The 19,001-nt window shown below is 38.6% G+C and overlaps 1 protein-coding gene across 1 annotated transcript in view; it reads right to left on the bottom strand.

The window, feature by feature from the left end:
- Positions 1–19,001, bottom strand: part of Prkdc (protein kinase, DNA-activated, catalytic subunit) — a 181,501-nt gene that overhangs the window by 142,468 nt on the left and 20,032 nt on the right. Inside the window, exons 16-24 of the mRNA XM_051150565.1 lie at positions 17,886–18,038; positions 16,930–17,042; positions 16,407–16,566; positions 15,626–15,712; positions 13,128–13,247; positions 12,412–12,571; positions 5,850–5,956; positions 2,140–2,230; positions 66–226 (exon numbers count right to left, since the gene is read on the bottom strand). Of these exons, the coding sequence (XP_051006522.1) occupies positions 66–226; positions 2,140–2,230; positions 5,850–5,956; positions 12,412–12,571; positions 13,128–13,247; positions 15,626–15,712; positions 16,407–16,566; positions 16,930–17,042; positions 17,886–18,038 (1,152 nt within the window). The remainder of the gene's footprint in view (positions 1–65; positions 227–2,139; positions 2,231–5,849; positions 5,957–12,411; positions 12,572–13,127; positions 13,248–15,625; positions 15,713–16,406; positions 16,567–16,929; positions 17,043–17,885; positions 18,039–19,001) is intronic.

The raw sequence follows: 19,001 nt of genomic DNA, 5'->3' as shown, positions 1-19,001 counted from the left end.
CAACATGTACATGTTTTTAAAGCAATACACTATAAAGAATGAAATAAATGAAGAAAAAAGAATACTTTAGTTTGCCGATCACTAGCAGAAAGAGCCAGCTCAGTGACCCGAGGCAGGAAGACATCCAGATAGATGACCGGCTTCATCTCTCTGAAGGGAACGGCAAAGGTGAGTCTTTTCTCCCTGTCCCACGCCACATACTTCTTCATTCTTCCTCCTGATGCAGCTGATGAAGACATGTTAGAAAAGGTCTCTTCATTCAACATCTTTCCTCTCACCTCTCGCTAGCTAAATGAGGGTGCTTCCGAGGCACTCTGTCTTTCTGTTGTTCTGCTTCGGATACATAAGAATATTAAAACCACTGATACTCTTCTTTCTAAATTTAACCTAACTAAAACCATGACTCATTAGGAATATCCAAATTCAGTGAGAGCTACTTAAAACATATGACAGAAAATAATATGTATAATTAAAAACAAAATCTCCTCCTAGCCAGGTGTGGTGGCACACGCCTTTAATTCTTGTACTTGGGAGGCAGAAGCAGGGCATCCTAACAAGTTCCTGGCCAGCCAAGATTACCTAAGACCTTTTCTCAAAAAATAAATCAAAGCAAAGCAAAACAAAATTCCTCTTTTAAATGGACTATGGAGATGGTTCAGTGGATTAAGTGTGTTCCATACAAACGTGAGAACCACAGTTCGGATTGTGAGTGCAAGCCTACATACTGGGTGAACATGGCAGCCTGCCTAGGCCGCCTGTATTGAGATAGATACCTGAAGCAAGGTGGCTACTTAAACTAGACATGTAGGCGAGCCCTTGGTTCAACTGAGAGATGTTGCCGCAGAGAATAAGACAGAGAGTGATCAAGGAAGACTCCTGACATTAGCCTGAGGCTTCCACATGAGCATGCTCCTGTGCGCGGACACACGCAGGCAAACAGTGCCAACGCTGCCTCTTGAAAATACATATAGGTTCTAACTTCTTAAAGACCTAAAAGTCTCCAGTTACCACTAAATTTCAAAAGTAAAAGTAGCTGAGTTTTTCTTATATAAAAACACTCTAAAGATATTCACATATTTAAAGTGTTAAGTTTAGGCACTGGAGAGAGGACCCAGTGGTCCATAGTCCTTGCTGTTCTTGAAGAAGACCTGTGTTTGGTTCCCAGGACCCACATGCTGGTTCACAACCATCTGTAACTCCAGTTCCAGGGGATCAGATGCTCCCTTCTGACCCCATGGATACCAGGCATTAATGTGGTACATATACATACATTCAGGCAAAACATGAAATCTAAAATAATAAAATAAAAATACAAAACTGAGAATATTAAATTTAGCCTTCTCCCATGAGGCTACGGTTGGTGGGGCTGTCTCACACCTAAGGCCAGAAGGCGATGCCTGTAAAGACGGAAGTCTTTGAAAGCCCAGTATGGTTGCACAGACCTCTCTAATCCCAGCAATCAGGAGGTAGAAGCTGGTAGATCTTTCTAGGTTTGAAGCCTGCCTAGTCTGTATACCATGTTCTATGCCAGCCAGTCTGGGCTTCATAGTTTATTCATGTCAAAGAGAAGACAAAATGTTTCTTGTTTGTTTGTTTTTTTGTTTTTTGTTTTTGTTTTTGTTTTGTTTTGTTTTGTTTTGTTTTTGGTTTTTTGAGACAGGGTTTCTCTGTGTAGCCTTGGCTGTCCTGGACTCATTTTGTAGACCAGGCTGGCCTCGAACTCACAGCTATCCGCCTGCCTCTGCCTCCCAAGTGCTGGGATTAAAGGCGTGCGCCACCACGCCCGGCTGACAAAATGTTTCTTGAGCTGATCAACTCTAGGCTCCAACTTGTTTTGAAAAGTAGAGAGTATGTGCTGGACTTAGAATATGATTTCAGATTCTGAATATAACCACACAGGACAAAGTGAAACTGACCAGTTTTGAGGATATCTGCAATAGAAAACTATGATATGGTAGCCCAAACTGGTGCTCATTTCTGCAGTGGCAATAATATTGAGCTGGGTACAACATAAAGGAAATACTTCACAGTATGAATATTAGCTGCTGCTGTCCAGACAAGACTGGTGAAAAATAAACAGGCACATTTTCAACTCCAAGTACTAATGTATCTACAGGATTATTTTAGGGAAAAGCTTACCTGTCACAAGATTTTTGTTTATTTGTCCTCCTAGAGATCCCAGTATCTGTACTACTCTAATTCTTATTTCTTCTAAGGATAGTGCTTCATCCTGCAAATTTGTACAAATGTATATATGTGATAAATGAGTTTAAAAATTAAAGTGAAAAAGGAAGAACACCTATTGTTAATATATCCTACTGGTTACTTAAATCCTAAACAGTAGTACTATTAATGCTTGAGAATCCATAAAAGAGGTCTCACTTGCAATTTTTCAGGTACATATCCAGGTCAAGGTCAGCAGCTCCAAAGTTTTTGGAAGGCCCTTTATACTCTTAAGAAGTACCAAGGACTCCCACAGCAGTTTTGTTTATATGAGACACATTCCTAAATAGTCCATTAGAAATTCAAACTTTCAAACAGGTATCATGTTAAAAACACTAACCCAGTTATGCTAAAAACAACATACTTGCCAAGCGCAGTTGCGCACGCCTGTGATCCCAGCACTCGGGGAGGCAGAGGCAGGTGGATCTCTGTGAGTTCAAGGCCAGCCTGGTCTACAAGGCAAATCCAGGACAGCCAAGGACACACAGAGAAACCCTGTCTTGAGAAAAAAAAAGAAAGAAAGAAAACAAATAAAATAATCCAACATATTTTTATGAAAATTAGGTTTTCAAAACAAAAGCCCTTAAAAGAGTGGACTTGCTTCACACTGGTACAAAGGCCTTTAGTTTTATTCACAGGAGCCACAGAGCTCACACAGGGGTATAGGTAGAAGAGAAAGTAGCATTTTGTACTCATTTTAAACAATTGATTAACCTTCAAATCATACAATGCAGAATGTGAAGCCTAATCAATGAACATTTGCATATACTCTATTCTGCTAAATTCATTCACTTATCTTGCACTTTGAATGGGTTATTTTTATAATCATGCACTGTTCATCTGAAGATACTGGTTCACTGGAGTAAGCAGATTTCCCTAATGTTGACATATTTCTTTGCAGATGCCTAAAATTACATTTGTTCGTACCATCACCAATCTCATGAGAAAAAATACTCAAGTATCAGCTATCAAACTTACTGTAATAGTTGTGTGTTAACGTTAAACATGTTTTCCTTAAAGTGGCAGGCTTTCTCTCACTAAAAGAAAATGCTGGCCAAATGGCAAGTCTGAATAATGCAGAGCAAGGAAACCTAATTGAGACACTGGCTCTGTAGTGCTGGCCTGTGGGCATGTCTGTGGGGCATTTTCTTGACTAAATGTTTACTGTGGGGGGACCCGGCCCACTGTGGGCAGTGCTATCCTGGTGATCTTGGGTTATGAAAAAGGTACGGAGAGTAAGTCATAAACAGAGGTTCGTTTTTTCCTTTTTTCCCTCTGTGATCTCTGCTTCAGTTAATCCTTCTGGTGGGAACTGGGTTCCCTTGATGGTGAACTTAAACCTGTAAGCTCAAAACCCTCTTTCTTCCCACTGATGAAAGGAAGAGAATATAATTATCATTTTGATATGAATCCAACATAATCCACCTACTGCCTTCCACAGCGGTCCCTGGCTGAGAGCCACAGAACTAAGGACAGGATGGGTCACATTTTATTGGGCTTAGCTTGTTGTCCTCCTGCTAGCTCCTTTCTGCTCTCCTGAAAAAGCTCATACAAAGCTCCCTATGGAATGGTCAACACACCTACTATTTACATAAGACCCTGTTTGCTAAAGAAAGGATGTCCTAATCATTATCCACACCATTTGCTTCTGTAAACATGCTTAACCTGCACTGGAAACTTCACTTCAGAGGTCATGAGACCCAGAGACCAACCTCAGACAGTGATGTACACAGGGATTTCAGCACTGTTAATCAAACTTTTGAAGCTATAAAAAACTGCAGGATGGGGATAGATCTTACGAAAACTACCTGTGTTTCAGGCCCATGAGGCTCTCTGAGTGCTGCTTGGTTAGTTTGGTCTGACACCAGGAAGTGGCACTCTTTGAGAAGGATTAGCAGATGTGGCCTTGTTGGAGTGTGTGTGGCCTTAGAGGAAATGTGTTACTAGGAGTGGGATTTGAGGTTCCAAAGCCCCGGGCCAGTGACTCTCTTCCTGCTGCCTGCAGCAGATCCAAACGCAGACCGCTCAGCTCCTCCTCCAGCACCATGTCTGCCTGTGTGCTACCATGCTCCCTGCCATGCTCCCTGCCATGATGGCAATTTTAAACAAGCCCCAGTGAAATGCTTTCTTTTATAAGAGCTGTCATGGTCATGGTCTCTTCACAGCAACGGAACAACATTAATAGAGAAACTGGTATCAGGAGTTGGGTATTGCAGTGTCAAGCCTGACAGTGCGGCTTGTTGGCTGAAGGTAAACTTGGGGAGCTTAATGGGCCATGCTAGTAGAAGCATGGAAGGCAGCGGTGCTGAGAGCAATGTAGATGGTGACAGCCTAGCTCAAGAGGACTCAGAGGAGGTAAGTAGTAAGTGCCTAGAGACCAATCTTGTGGTATTTTGGCAAAGAATGTCACTGCTTTCTTTTGTTGTCCAAAAAGATCTGCCTGAAGCAGAACAGACAAGTTTTAGATTAATGGTGCTAGCAGAGGAGACTAGTATTCATTGTGTCATGTAGTTATTAGTGGTCACTCTTTTATCTATAATGAAAAGGAGCAAGATATAGATAGATAGATAGATAGATAGATAGATAGATAGACAGACAGACAGACAGATATAGATGGATAGTAAAAAAGAAGCATCAGGAAGTATAATGGAATTAAGTCCAGTGTTCACAGTGATAAAAAGTTTAAAGAAAAGTAGCATGTTGTCCTGTCTGCCACACACTCCCTGCCAGGATAATGCTGTAAGCCAGCCCTCCCTCAGTGAGATGCTACCTTTTACAAGAGTTGCCTTGGTCACGATGCCTCTTCACAGCAATGGAGCAGTGACTAGGACACATATTTTGGGTTGAATCCATGATCTTAGGAAATATACATTGTCTGTCTATAAGAAAAATTTATTTACAAGTCCAGAGATATGTTCGTTATTTTATTCCATTGTTTATATGTGATAAAATTATTCAAAAGCTTAAAATATTATTTCTAGTTTTATCTAAGTCTCTCAGTCAAAAACTTCCAAAACTAAATATACATATCCAAGAGTTTTTAGTCAATTTTCAACACTGAGCTTTTTGATTTTTAAATTTTATTTCAAGCAAAGTATACTTTCTCCAAAATAAGTTCATTTTCTTTTTATTTTTCCTTCTTTTTTCTTAAAAATAATTTTTATTTAGTTTTACTTTATGTGCACTGGTATGTAGGTGTCAGATGCCTTGGAACTGGACTTACAGACAGTTGTGAGCTGCCTTGTGGGTGCTGGGAACTGAACCCAGGTCCTCTGGAGGAGGAGCAGTGCTCTTAACCACTGAGCCATCTTTCCAGCCCTTCTTTACATTTTTCTAATCCTATCATAGAATTAAAAAAAAAAAAAAAAATCAAAAACAAAAACAAAATCTAACCAAGGAAATACCAACAACAGCACAAAGCAAAGCAAGCAGGGAAGCAAATAATCACAGAAAAACAAAGAGAATTTAACCTGATGCAAAGACATATAAGAACACATCAGTCTTACACAACCCCATCAAGTGTTCTGACTTCCTTGGTGAATTTCAATGAAGGTTTTTTTTTTTTTTACTTTTCATAAGTTAATCTCTGAATTACTTAAGGTAAAGAAAGACAAATGATTCCTTACTGGTGAAATATTTGTAGTCCTTTTCAGGTGCTTCAATACAGCACTATTAAATCCCTTCTGGGCAGCCCGAGAAAGTGCTGACACTTCCCAGTAGCTCTTGGTTTCATCTATGGGCAGTAAACAAAAAAGAAAACAAACAAACAAACAATGTTATCATCACTCACACTACATTGTGAAATAGAAACATTAAAGTCATGGTTATTTAAAATATGATTTCAAAACTTAAAACTCTAGAACAAAACACCAAAAATCAGTAACACAATTAATACCTCAATTAACACAAACATTTCAATAATAACTTTAAATGTCAGTGGGCTCAATTCTCCAATCACAACACAGACTGACTGTGTAGATAAAAAGCAACATCTATCTGCTGCCTACAAAGATGCCATCTTAGCTTTAAAGATAGTCACCACCTTCGAGTTAAAAGATGGACAAAAGTACTCCAATCAAACGGGACCAGGAAGAAAGCAAGTGTCTCTATAATAACCGACGAAACAGACTTCAAACTGAAACTAATGAGTCTAGATAAAAAGGGACACTTCATTCTAATCTAGGAAACCGTTAATAAAGAAGACATTACTATCTTAAATATACACACAGCAACCACTGGGACACCTCACTCAATTAAAAATCAAACTACTTGATTTAAAGACACATATAAACATCAATCCATCAACAGTAGGTCATTTCAATCCCAATTTTCTCCAGTACATCATCTAAACAAAATATAAACAGGAATAGACAAACTCAGATGTGACATCACACAATGTCATTTAAATATCATATAAGTGGACTTAACAGGTATCTGCAGAATCTTCTATCCAAACACAGAAGAATACACATTTCTACGCAGTAGCAGTATATGGAAGTTTTTATAAAACAAACCATATCCTGGGACACAAAACAAATCTACAAATTCAAAAAAAATCAAAAGCACTCCTTGTATTTTATCTAACCATAATGTATTAATACTTAAAACAGAAAACCTGTAGTAATAGGTAGATTCATGGAGATTAAACAACTCATTACTAAATAATGACTCGATCAAAGAAAAAAACAAGAAAGAAATAAAAACTTTAATGAATCTAAATGAAAATGAAAACACAACCCAATAAAACGTTTAGGACACATTGAAGGCAGTTCTAGGAAGGAAATTGATAGCTCTAATGCTCTACATTAAAAAACAAAACAAAATAAAACCAGAAATAACACCAATGGTTTAATTAATATAACTCAAAAGTTTGCAAAAATAATAACAAAACATATCAAACCCAGTCATCAGCAATAAATAATAAAAATCATAACAGAAATCAAGGAAAACAAAAAAGAAATCCATAAATCTAAGAGCTTGTTCTTTGAGAAGATAAACAAAACTGACAGACCATTGGCCCAACTAACATTGAGAGAAATCTAAATTAAGCAAATCAGAAATGAAAAGGAAAACATTAAAACAGACCCCAAAGAAATTTAGAATGTTAGCTGGGTTTGGCGGTGCACAGCTGTAATCCCAGCACTTTGGGAGGCAGAGGCAAGCAGAGCTCTGTGGGTTCCACAAAGTGAGTCCAGAACAAGCCAAGACAACACAGAGAAACCACCTCTCCAAAAAATAAATAAATAAATAAATAAAAAGAAAGAAAGATATTGAGAATGTGATAGGGGAATATTTTAAAAATCTGTACTCTATTAAGGTGAAAAACCTAAAAGAAATGGATAGATACAGCCATACTACGACAATTAGGGCAGGAAGAAGTTAACAACTTACGCACTCATAACAAATGAGGAGATTAAAATAGTAATAAAAAGCCTTCCAAGTTAAAAATAAAACAGAAATGTCCAAGACTAAAAAGATTCACAGCAGACTTCTATCAGACTTTCAAATATCTACAGCTAGTCCTTCTTAAACTATTCAAGTGAGGGAGGGAGGGAGAGAGAGAGAGACAGAGAGAGAGACAGAGAGAGAGAGAGAGAGAGACAGAGAGAGAGAGAGACAGAGAGAGAGAGAAGAGAAAGAGTACTCTCAAATGTCTACTACAAAGCTAATATCACTCTAATGCCCAAACCAGGCAAAGACAGAAAAACAACAACAAAAGCAAACTACAGGCAAATATCCCTGATGAATGTAGATGCAAATACTCAATAAAATAGCTGCAAAGAGACTACAGACACATCAAAAAGCCTATACACCATGAACAAGTTGGCTTTATCCCTTAAATGCAGAAATGATTCAACATACTCAAGTCAATAAATTGTAATAAACCCACATAAATGTATTTAAGAAAAAAATCGCCGGGTGTGGTGGCGCACGCCTTTAATCCCAGCACTCGGGAGGCAGAGGCAGGCGGATCGCTGTGAGTTCGAGGCCAGCCTGGTCTACAAAGTGAGTCCAAGATGGCCAAGGCTACACAGAGAAACCCTGTCTCGAAAAACCAAAAAAAGAAAGAAAGAAAAAAAGAAAAAAAATCATATGATGATCAATAGATGCAAAAAAAAAAAAAAAAAAGCCTTAGGGGAAAATCTAATATACCTTCACTATAAAAGTCTTCTAGAACGTAAGGCTAGAGGGAGCATAGCTCAACACAAACGCTGTATATGAGCAGCCCACAGCCAGCATCCTCCTAAATCCCAGCGAAGTCAGGAATGAGACAGAAATGCCCGCTATACCCACTCCTTCTCAACACTGTGCTCAAAGTGCTAGCTAGAGCACTAGCCAAGAAAAAGAAATTAAAGGATTACAAATAGGGAAAGAAAAAAATCAAACTATCCCTATTTGCAAATGAAATGATACTACACATTAGAAATCACAAAACTTCTACCAGAAAACTTCTACAAACATCAACAGATCTAGCAAGGTGGCAGGACACAGGATCAACCTGCACAGGTCAACAGTTTCTCTATATATCAATAACAAGCATCCTGAGAAGGAGACCACAGACACATTCCCGTTCACAATAGCCTCAAAGAAAAAAGCAAAACACAAACAAAACAAAACAAAACAAAAACTAACCAAGAAAGTGAAAGACCTCTAAAATGAAAACTTTATATATATGGATAAAGAGACAGAGACGGACTGTAAGAAGTGGAAAGACTTCTATGTTATAGATAGAAAGCTACTTACAGAGTCAATGCATTCCCAATCAAAATTCCCACCTCATTCCTCACAGAAATAGAAAAAGTTATCTCAAAATTCAGATGGTAGCACAAAGACCCTGGGTAGTCTAAACAATCCTGAGGGGTGGGCTGGGGGAAGCAATGCTTGAAGAATTACAATTCCAGATCCTAAGATATATTGCAGAGACAGGAATAAAAATAGGTACTGATAAAAAAAAAAAAAAAAAAAAAAAAAAAAAAAAAAATACAGACATGTAGACCAATGGAACAAAACTGAACACCCAAACATGAACACATAACTTTAGCCACTTAATGTTTGACAAACACACCCAAAACATACCCTGAAGAAAACATCTTCAAAATATGGGGCTCGAAAAAGTAGATGCCCACATGCAGAACAATGAAATTAGACCTGCATCTATCACCTTGCAAGAAAACTATCTCCAAGTGTACCAAAGACCTAAGCATGAAACTTGAAACACTAAAACTGCTAGAAGAAAACACAGGCAGTGCCTGCATGAATCCGCTGTAGGAAAGAACTTTCCGAATAAAACCCCATTTGCCCAAAAATTAAGGCAAACAATTGACAAGTGGAACTTTATTAAAGTAGAAAGCTTCTGCAGAGCTGAGGAAGCAGCCAAGCAGGTGAAGAGGAGGTCCACTGAACGGGAGAGAACCTTCCCAGCTATACACCTGACAGGGGATTAATATCCAGAATACATAAAGAATTTAAAAAAACAGAGTACAAAAAAACAAACGACCCACTGAAAACTAAGTCTGGTATCTAAAAGGAGTTCACAAAAAGAGGGGAAAGTGGCTAAGAAACAGCTCAAAAAGTGTTCATCATACCTAGTAATTAGGGAAATGCAAGTCAAAACAACTTTGAGAATTCATCTAACCCAGGCAGAATGGAGGGATGTGAGAAAGAGGAATCCTAATTCTCTGTTGATGGAATTCCAAATTGGAGCAGCCAGTATGGAAATCAGTAAGTTTACCACAGGACGCAGCTATATAACTCACTGGCATACGCCCAAAGGGCTTTGGCATTCCACGCTAAAGACGCATGCTCAGCCATGTTCATTGCTTCTCTACTCCCAAGGCTAGGAACTGGAAACAACTTAACTGTCCTGCAACCAACAAATGGATAATAAACATGTGGTACTTAATGGAATACTTTTCAGCTATAAAAAAAATGAAATTGCATATTTTGCAGAGAAATAGAACTAGAAAAATCATATCAAGTAAGGGAACAAGACCCAGAAAGACAATAATAAAAAATTAAAAAAAAAAAAAAAAAGACCCAGAAAGACAAGTGTCACATGTTCTGTTTTATTAGAGGTTCCTAACTTCCAATCTTCAGATGGGTATCCATAACCTGCAGTAACTACAGACACCAGGAATGTAAAATGGGACCACTGACAGGATAGGAGAGCTTGGGGCAATAGAGACAGAAACATCAAGGCAGGAGATCTGAGGAGGGGAACAGAAAGGAGGAGGTGGGCTTTAGGCAAACGGGAAGGAAGGAAATATCAAAGACTAAAGAAGGTGGCTAAAATAACAAGGATGTCTGGCAAAGCCACAGGAATTATACTATTAACTACCCTTAAAAAGCCTATAGTACATATAATTCTGTATATAAATATACATATATAGTTTTAATAAATTTTTCTCAATCTGGGCTGACCATGCTCCCTCCAAGAGCCAAAACCCACCTAACAGAAACTGCAATATCAGATACAATAAGCCCTCTTCTGAGCTGTTGGTCAAGGCTGTCCAAAATATAACCCTGCTGTTGTTCTCTTTGGCTATCCCCGACCCAGATGTAGAAGGTAAGTCCCACTGCTGAACATACCATGCACTTCAGAAACATGGCCGAGAGACTCCTGAACCAGAGTGGACCTCAACATCCTCTCCCTGAGGCTTAGCTTTCAAAGTCACAAAAGCATCATCCAGGTTTCAAAAGAAGAAGGCAGTCAACAGTCTTCCCCAGCTATGATGCTCATGAACCACATTGATAACCAGCACGGGATGAGACCCATAAGGGTAAGTAGTGGCAAGCATATGTTGGTGGTCACCAGCTCTCTAATTGGACTTAAGGCCCACTCAACTATGGGGAACCATGCCAGGTACCGGAAACCTAGCTAACGACTCAGTGCTAGTGAAGAAGTCAGGGTTACTGGAGGAGAGCCTATAAGAACATACTAAGCCAGAACAATGCCTAACAACAATCTATAAGCATTTGTTCTTACGCCCACAGGTAAGTCTAGCCTTCAACCCTCACCAAAGAAACTCTTTGCAATAAACAGACACTATTACAGAAAATCACAACCAATCATAAAGCAGAAACCTGGGGCCCAGTCACAATAGATACATCTACAGAGCACTACTGCATTAAGGCTCAGGGAATACTGCAGAAGAGATGTCAGAAAGATTGTAATGGCCAGAGGATGTGGAGTTTGTATGATGTCATGGCTCCGAGCAATGTCAGAAGCCACATCCATAAAGACTTCACCAACATGGCTGTCGTAACATTAGCTGAACAAGGATGACACCAATGAACATGCCAAACAGGACAGAGAAAAGCTGAAGTGACCTCAGCAGTACCAAAAAAAGTACAGGCAGCTGAGGAAAGCTGTAAGAGGAAGAGGTGGTCTTCACAAGGAAGACGACAGCAATTAGTTGTCCAGGGCCAAAAAGGCATGATAAAATACAAACAAGTAACATAACATGGGCTCAACAGGTTATATTTAGGAATATACAAGTACATACATATATGCGTAACAGTAAAAAACAGGCCATATATGTATTTGAAGGAGAGTAAGGAGAAGATAATGGGAATGTTTGGAGAGAGGAAAGTAAAGGGAGAAATCTTGTAATTAAATTATAATCTTACTAGGGGACCCACATGAAGTCCAAGTTGCCCATCAGGTATATATGTGTAGAGGGCCTGGGTGCCCTAGTAAGGGAGTGGAGCTATCTCTTAACAAGGACTCTGTTGCATGCTTTTTGATCACTTCCCCCTGGTGGGGCTGCCTTGCCAGGCTACCAAGGAAGAGGATGTGCTCAATACTGATGTGACTTGATTTGCTGGGGTGGGGAATGTCGGGGAGTCTCCCCTTTCACAGGGGTAGGGGAGAGGGGGTAAGGGGAATAGGGAGGAAGGGTGGAACCAGGAGGAGAGGACAGAGGGGGCTATGACTGGGATATAAAGTGAGTAAATTAATAAATTTTAAAATATATACAACCTCAAAAAAAGCTTGTTTCCCTCCATTTTAAAATATTAACAAATCACTCAAGAAATGACAAATTAATAAAAAAGAAAAACAATCGAACACACTTTGAATATTGTGTTGAAATGAAACTTTACAAGTTGGAAAATACTAATAGTCCAACTTTATTTTCACATTGCAATATTACTCATGATATTCATCCCAATTTCTGTAAAACTTGCCTGATAAGGTTGAAGTTTTCAGGTATCCATCGAGGCAGGGGAGGATGTCTTTGTAATAAGGCTGCATTACAGACTTGTCAATGTGAACCGACCATTCCTCAAGGGCACGCAGGCCTATTTCTGCCAGTGGCATATGGCTCAGGCCCAGCTTCAAAGCCATCTATATGTCAAATTGAAAGAGGAATTTAAGACTTAAAGAAACAAAAACTATCAATTTTATGGTTCTTAATTGATATGCTTTCTTTTTTTTTTTTAAGATTTATTTATTATTATGTATACAGTGTTGTCTGCTTGTACACCTGCAGGCCAGAAGAAGGCACCAGATCTCATTATAGATGGTTGTGAGCCACCATGTGGTTGCCGGGAATTGAACTCAGGACCTTTGAAAGAACAGGAGGTGCTCTTAACCACTGAGCTATCTCTCCAGCCCTTGATATGTTTTCTATTGTTAGACCCTGGGAACTGCTAAAATGTTAAGTGGGCATAGTTCAAAAACATCAGACGAAAACAAGCCTCAGTAGTCCGTGCAAGACCCCGTCATCAAGCCAATTTGTAGAGGAGGAGGACAGCAGCCTCTGCTACTCAAAGCCTCCCAGCTACAAGTGTTCCAGCAGGGACTGCTGCCTGGGAGCTGGCTTTAGCCTTGACACTTCCATGTCTTCTGAGAAACAAAGTGGTGATCAAAGTAAGGGGTATACTCAAGAAAACCCACCTACCTGTAGCGCAGGAAGATAGGCTCTGATATCGAGCTCAATGATGCCATGTGGCAAGGACAGAACGAAAGTCACACAGGAGGCCAGAAGTTCATCCTTGTACTGCTTCATTTTAACTGACACCTGAACAAGAAAGAACACGCCAAAAGCTGTGTATCGGAATGTACCTTAGAATCTGTACATTAAAAATATTCACCCTCTTCTTAAATGTGGAAAAAGAAAGGGTGCAGCCTTTACTTGCTAAAAACCTAAATGCTATTTCCCTGAAAAAGTTAATTTGTTTAAGTACTTACTCCCCTTTATTTAAAAAGCTAAGGAAAGGGGTAAAGTATGATCAATGTACATTATAGGCTAGATAGAAAATTATCACAACAAAACCTATTATGATGAATAACTATTTATTAATATAGGCTAATAACAATTATAGTTGACAAGTGGGGATAATCACCACTATACTGACGAGGACGACAACAATTGGTTGTCATCACTAAACAGAATTATTTTCCTAAGAATTTGATTTTTGAAGCAGTGATTTCCTGGGTTAAGATTTTAAAAGATCTTACTACCAAGACATCCCTGTCATCCCAGCACTGGCCTACCTAAAGAGAGGGGAACACAAGCTCCAAGACAGCCTGGGCTACACTTGAAGGGCCTGTCACATAAAACAGCCAGGGTACCTCAGTAAGTAAAGCACTTGCCATTAAGTCTGACAATGGAAGTTTGACCCCAGGACACACAGAGTAGAAGACACTTGGCTTTTGCAAGTTGGACTGTGACCTCCACACGTGCCATAGACACAGACAATAGGTAAACGTAGGAAACTGTCAGAGACATAGGACAAATCATAGAGGTTTGCTTGACAACGTTCCAGAGATCTCTGGCTGATCACCACTGCCCTTAAGTATTATGTATGGTCCAAGTGTAATTTTGCCTAAAAACTACTTTGAAATCTACTTCTTCTCCTAAAACTGTCTTTCTCTCTATTTGTCAGCCCTAATGACATTTACAGTGGAAAACTTTTTGCTACAGCAAATGTTGAAAGAAGGCATCTGGCCAAAGGCTTGAGACAATGAGAGAGTTTTTGGCTCTGACTGTGTGCAGTCAGGCAGAAACTTCTTGAAAGAAAGTTAGGACCTTGACATAAAGTACCTGGCTAGATACTTCTGGGTATAGAAATTTTTCTTTACAATCTGCTTTGAGAGCAATAGAAGGTGGGCTTGAGATGTCATACGCTACAGATATTTTATAATAGAGGACTCCTTGGCAGTTAGCCTAGGCTTGGACAGCACACCTGTTGGTTTCACTGGGAGCAAATCAAGTTTTTTTCTTTGTTGGAGAACATTTACTTTCAAGCTATGCTGCTATGACAATCATGTAAATACAATAGCTTTAGCCCCGAGAAATTTATAATTAAACTTTATAGAGTACTGTTTAAGAGATAAAAATCAGGTCCTGATGACCATTGCTTAGAAATTGATTAATTTTTGCTGTATGCTTTATTGTAAGTTATAAAGAACTGTTTGTATTTCTTTGTAGAGTATTTTCTTGTTCTGTTAATTTTTAAAGACTCTATTGATTGTAAAAGATGAGAAAATCATGATGTGATCTGTAATGAAAAAAATTGAACTTCACCTTAAATAAAGTACTGGGGTTGGCCCAGGAGAAGCAGAAAAATAAACAAGTAACAGATGAGGAAGGAAAACAGAAGAAAAAGTTCTCCTGGGCTACAAGACCTTTCAGTTTTTACTGCAATTTATGCCTAGGCTAATATTTTTTTTCCTCCATTCCTCAACCTCGTCTCAACAACTAGTTCCTTTGGCTAGTTGTTCAGCCAACAGTTGGTTTCTCTTAACCAAGTGTTCACTGCCTGCTCAATTCTCCTGACCAAGGAACCACTAAGACTTTCTCTTCTCTCCCCTTCACTGGTTCCTGGAGCTGGTCTGCAGGAAAAAAACCAAACCAAACCAAACAAACAAACAGCCAAAAGCCATCAAGCACTCATATAAACAAAACCTCACTCCCAATTTGAATTTAAGAAACCAATTTTCAAGGCTAGAGAAATGGCTCAACGGGTCAGTGGGTAAGGGGGCTTGCCACCAAGACTGATGACCTAAGTTTGTAATCCACATGGTGAATTGAGAGAACCAACTCTTGCAATTCATCCTCTAAAATCCACATGTGCACCATGACACACAGGCACCCATAAACACACACAAATAATTGTATGTATCAAAAAAAAAAAAGTGGACTGATGGCCCACATCTTTGATTCTAGCACTCAGGAGGCAGAGGCAAGCAGATCTCTATGAGTTAAGGATAGCCTGATGTACATAGTAAGTTCCAGGCCACCAGCCTCAAACAAACAAGCAAACATACATACATACATACATACATACATACATACATACATATATTAATTAGTCACTGATGATTATAAGGATTTTTTAATTATACATCCAAGAATATCCTGTACTACATTAAGAGAAACTACTTAAATATTACCTCTTTGCCAAATTTTGCAAATAAAGCAAAGCAAGAGTACTTTTCTGAATCTTCAGGAGAATGCTTCCGACTCTTCGGGCTAATTCCCTGTCAAATAAAGTAGCAAGTCAGTACACCAAGCAAGAATCAAGCACTTCCACACATGTATCTGCCAGTTCTCAGTCTTTCTCCAGAGGCTGAACCCATTTCATGTTCCCTCTGTATAGTTTGGAAGACAAGGAGACTCAGTTCCAAGGGCACCTGCCAGGAGACTCCAAGTAGAAACAGCAGGGAGAAGGTTGAGGACTGTCCAAAAGCCATAGGCAATGTCTAACTCCATCCTTTCCTCATCTTCCAGTAATAAAAACCAATAACCCACATTCGCTGTACCCCAGACTTGTGTGTGACTAACAGGAGCCTCAGCTGTACAACTCAAGTCATACCCAAACTTCATGGCACCGGGTCATTTAAGGGTTTGTACACAGACGTCTTGCAGCCTGCCAGAAGTATCTCTGATTAGCTAAGTCTTGAGAAAATCTGAGACTTCTAGAGAAATACTTGGTCACAGGATCACTTTGAAAAGTTGCTAATCTTATGTAATTAGCCAGGTACTAAAAAATCAGAGAGCAGAAAATGCTACTAACTTTTAAAGAGCCTTTTGATTGACAATCACATATCAGTTTTCTTAATTATTAAAATTAGACATTAAAACAACACATGCTGTAATCACATTTTATAAGCTCTCTATAAACCCAAGAGCTTAGAAACACAAGAATTGGTCAAGTCCCTAAGAAACACTTACCTCAAAATATTTTATTTTCTTGGCATTTCTCACTGCAATAGACAGTAATTTGTAGAAGCCACTGATGAGTGGCAACCGTGTAGACTGTAAAATTAGCTCATATGAAAATGAGTAGATCCATGGTTCAAAAAATTTTACTTGTTTCTTAGGAAGAATATCCCTATAAAAACAAAATATTTAAAGAACTTTTTATCCTACTAATTCTTACTCAACTTTAAAATTATGAGACATTAAAAATGATAAGCAATTCCATTTATAACATTCTTAGACTTTCTAAAACCTTTAAGGGCATGTTATGCACCCTTTTCCTGCCTGAGGTCTTCTAATTCTTGCAGAAAAGCAAAAAGTCTAAACTGCTAGAAATATTTTAAAAGTCTATAGAAGCAATTTTATATTATAAGTTTACTATATTTCCTCTTACACTTATACAAGGGCTCTCCTCTATTAGAGTTATTTAAAAGATACATTTTCACTCTTAAATAATTAATTTTCACTCTTACATAATTAAAATTCTACAAAATACCTGCAAAACTCCACCAGGTTAATGAAAGCTGAAAAATCTTTTGGTTTAGCAGCGTGCAGATTAGCGGCTGGATCTGAAGTTGGAATCACCCAAACACCAGTAGAGCTTCCATCCTGAAAAATTGTCCCAAACCAAGAACGGTTCATATAACACAGCATTCAACAAATAACTTTCCAATGAAATCACCATAAACTGACTTATAAAGGAAGAATGCAGAAGTGACAAAGACATAATCGCGTCCTCAAGAGCTTACATTTTAAGAATAATGGGAACAGAAGCAGAAAAACCAAAGGACTCACAAGAAAGAATGGGACAAATACAAAATACAAGGTCAGGACAATATTGTTTTTTCATCTTAAAAAGTTTTGAGACAAGGTTTTACTCGGTAGCTTATGATACAGCCTTGAACTCACAGCAATCCTACTGCTCCTGCCTCCCAAGTATCGGAAACCAATGTACAGTCAATATAAGGGGAATGTTCTATTTTGAAAATAACGATGACACCTTGACGGAGACAAACTTAAAAAAGGAGAAAGTTATTAGTAATGACTCGTTGGTTCTAACTGGTAAATAGAAGAATAATGTGTAATAATAAGGCGTCTAACGTGTGTGCTGGCCATATGTAGGTTTGCCGAGGCAGTCTTATTCTGTAACCCAGGCTGGCCTTGAACTCACCACCCTCCTGTCTCAGCTTCTCAAATGCTATCACACATGGCACCACACCACACTTTTAAAAAACCTTTTTTAATATACTAAGCATATAAATCACTTTTTGACTAATCTGTCAATAACACATTCTACACACTGGGTTACATGTAACAGAAAAGCATCTATGGCATATAATCATCGCAAAGAAACTTATTTTCATTTCTGCCTTGAAGATGGGCTATTGCCCTGAGCTTGCAAAGAACTCATATTAAAATGATGCAAAATTATGATTGATAGGAACTTCTAACCTCTTGCTCTCCAACAGTCTGTTTATCCAGTGTAAGATCCAATTTTTCCACAATCTTCAAAACTGATCTTATAAATTCATCATAGAGTAGATGATTCAGACTTTGAAGGGAGGAATTCACAAAGAGAAATGTTTCATCTCCTAAAATAAAATCCTGTAAATAAAGAAAAATTTAAAGAGTGGAAAAATCTTAGCGTAAGTAGTACATTTCATAGCATTATGATGTACACTTTCACAGGTATGTATTTACGGAGGTAGGAACAAAACAATGATATGACGACATTTTAATCAGATAATATGATTTAATCCTCTACACATGGAAGTGGATGAGAAGCTACAAGTCAACTTTGTCAAGTAGTTTGTGTGTCTATGTTTAAACAAACATTGATATAATGCAGCTTGCTCTCTCTCTCAATCTCGGTTACTGGGGACTAAATCTAGGGCTTTGTAAATCCCCAAATCACGATCCAGGCCCTAACACACTCTGCTGTTTTGACAGAACCTCATATAGCGCAGGGCTTCCACCTTCTGAGCCACCTGCAACCACACCGCAAATGCTGAGATTATTTCACATCCAAGCTGTATGTCACTACTGGTTCCATCAACCTGATATATTATTTAAGCCCAATAAGAAAAAAAACAAAACAAAACAAAACAAAAAAACAAAAACAAAAAAACAAAGAATATATGGCTTTCAATGGGACAGAAATCTTATCCTAAACTAGAAATGTTTTGTTGAACTCTATACTAAAATACTAGCCATCAGAAACTAAAAACTTATCATCCAGCAATGTATTATGCAGGAGACATTACTCAAATACAAGTGATATAAATAAGTAATGCACACTGACTGCTCAGAATTATTCAACTAGGTTAATCTACCAAGCAAACAGACAGAGGTGGGTGTAACAGAGTGGAAGAACATGCTTAGCATACTCATGGCCCTGGGCTTAATTCTCAGAAGAAAGAGTGGGTGGGGGAGCAGAGACAAGGGAAAGACTGAGAGAGAAACAGGTAAAGCAAAAGGAGAGACAGACTAAGTGATAAAGAGAGAAAAGAACCATAACCACCTTACTATGAGGAACAGTATTACAAAAAAAATAACTGTTTTTGCAAC

The sequence above is a fragment of the Acomys russatus genome, chromosome 8 (genome assembly GCF_903995435.1).
Source record: "Acomys russatus chromosome 8, mAcoRus1.1, whole genome shotgun sequence".
Classification (NCBI taxonomy): domain Eukaryota; kingdom Metazoa; phylum Chordata; class Mammalia; order Rodentia; family Muridae; genus Acomys; species Acomys russatus.
The sequence above is the reverse complement of the archived record's forward strand: the minus strand, read 5'-3'. Positions and strand labels throughout refer to the sequence as shown.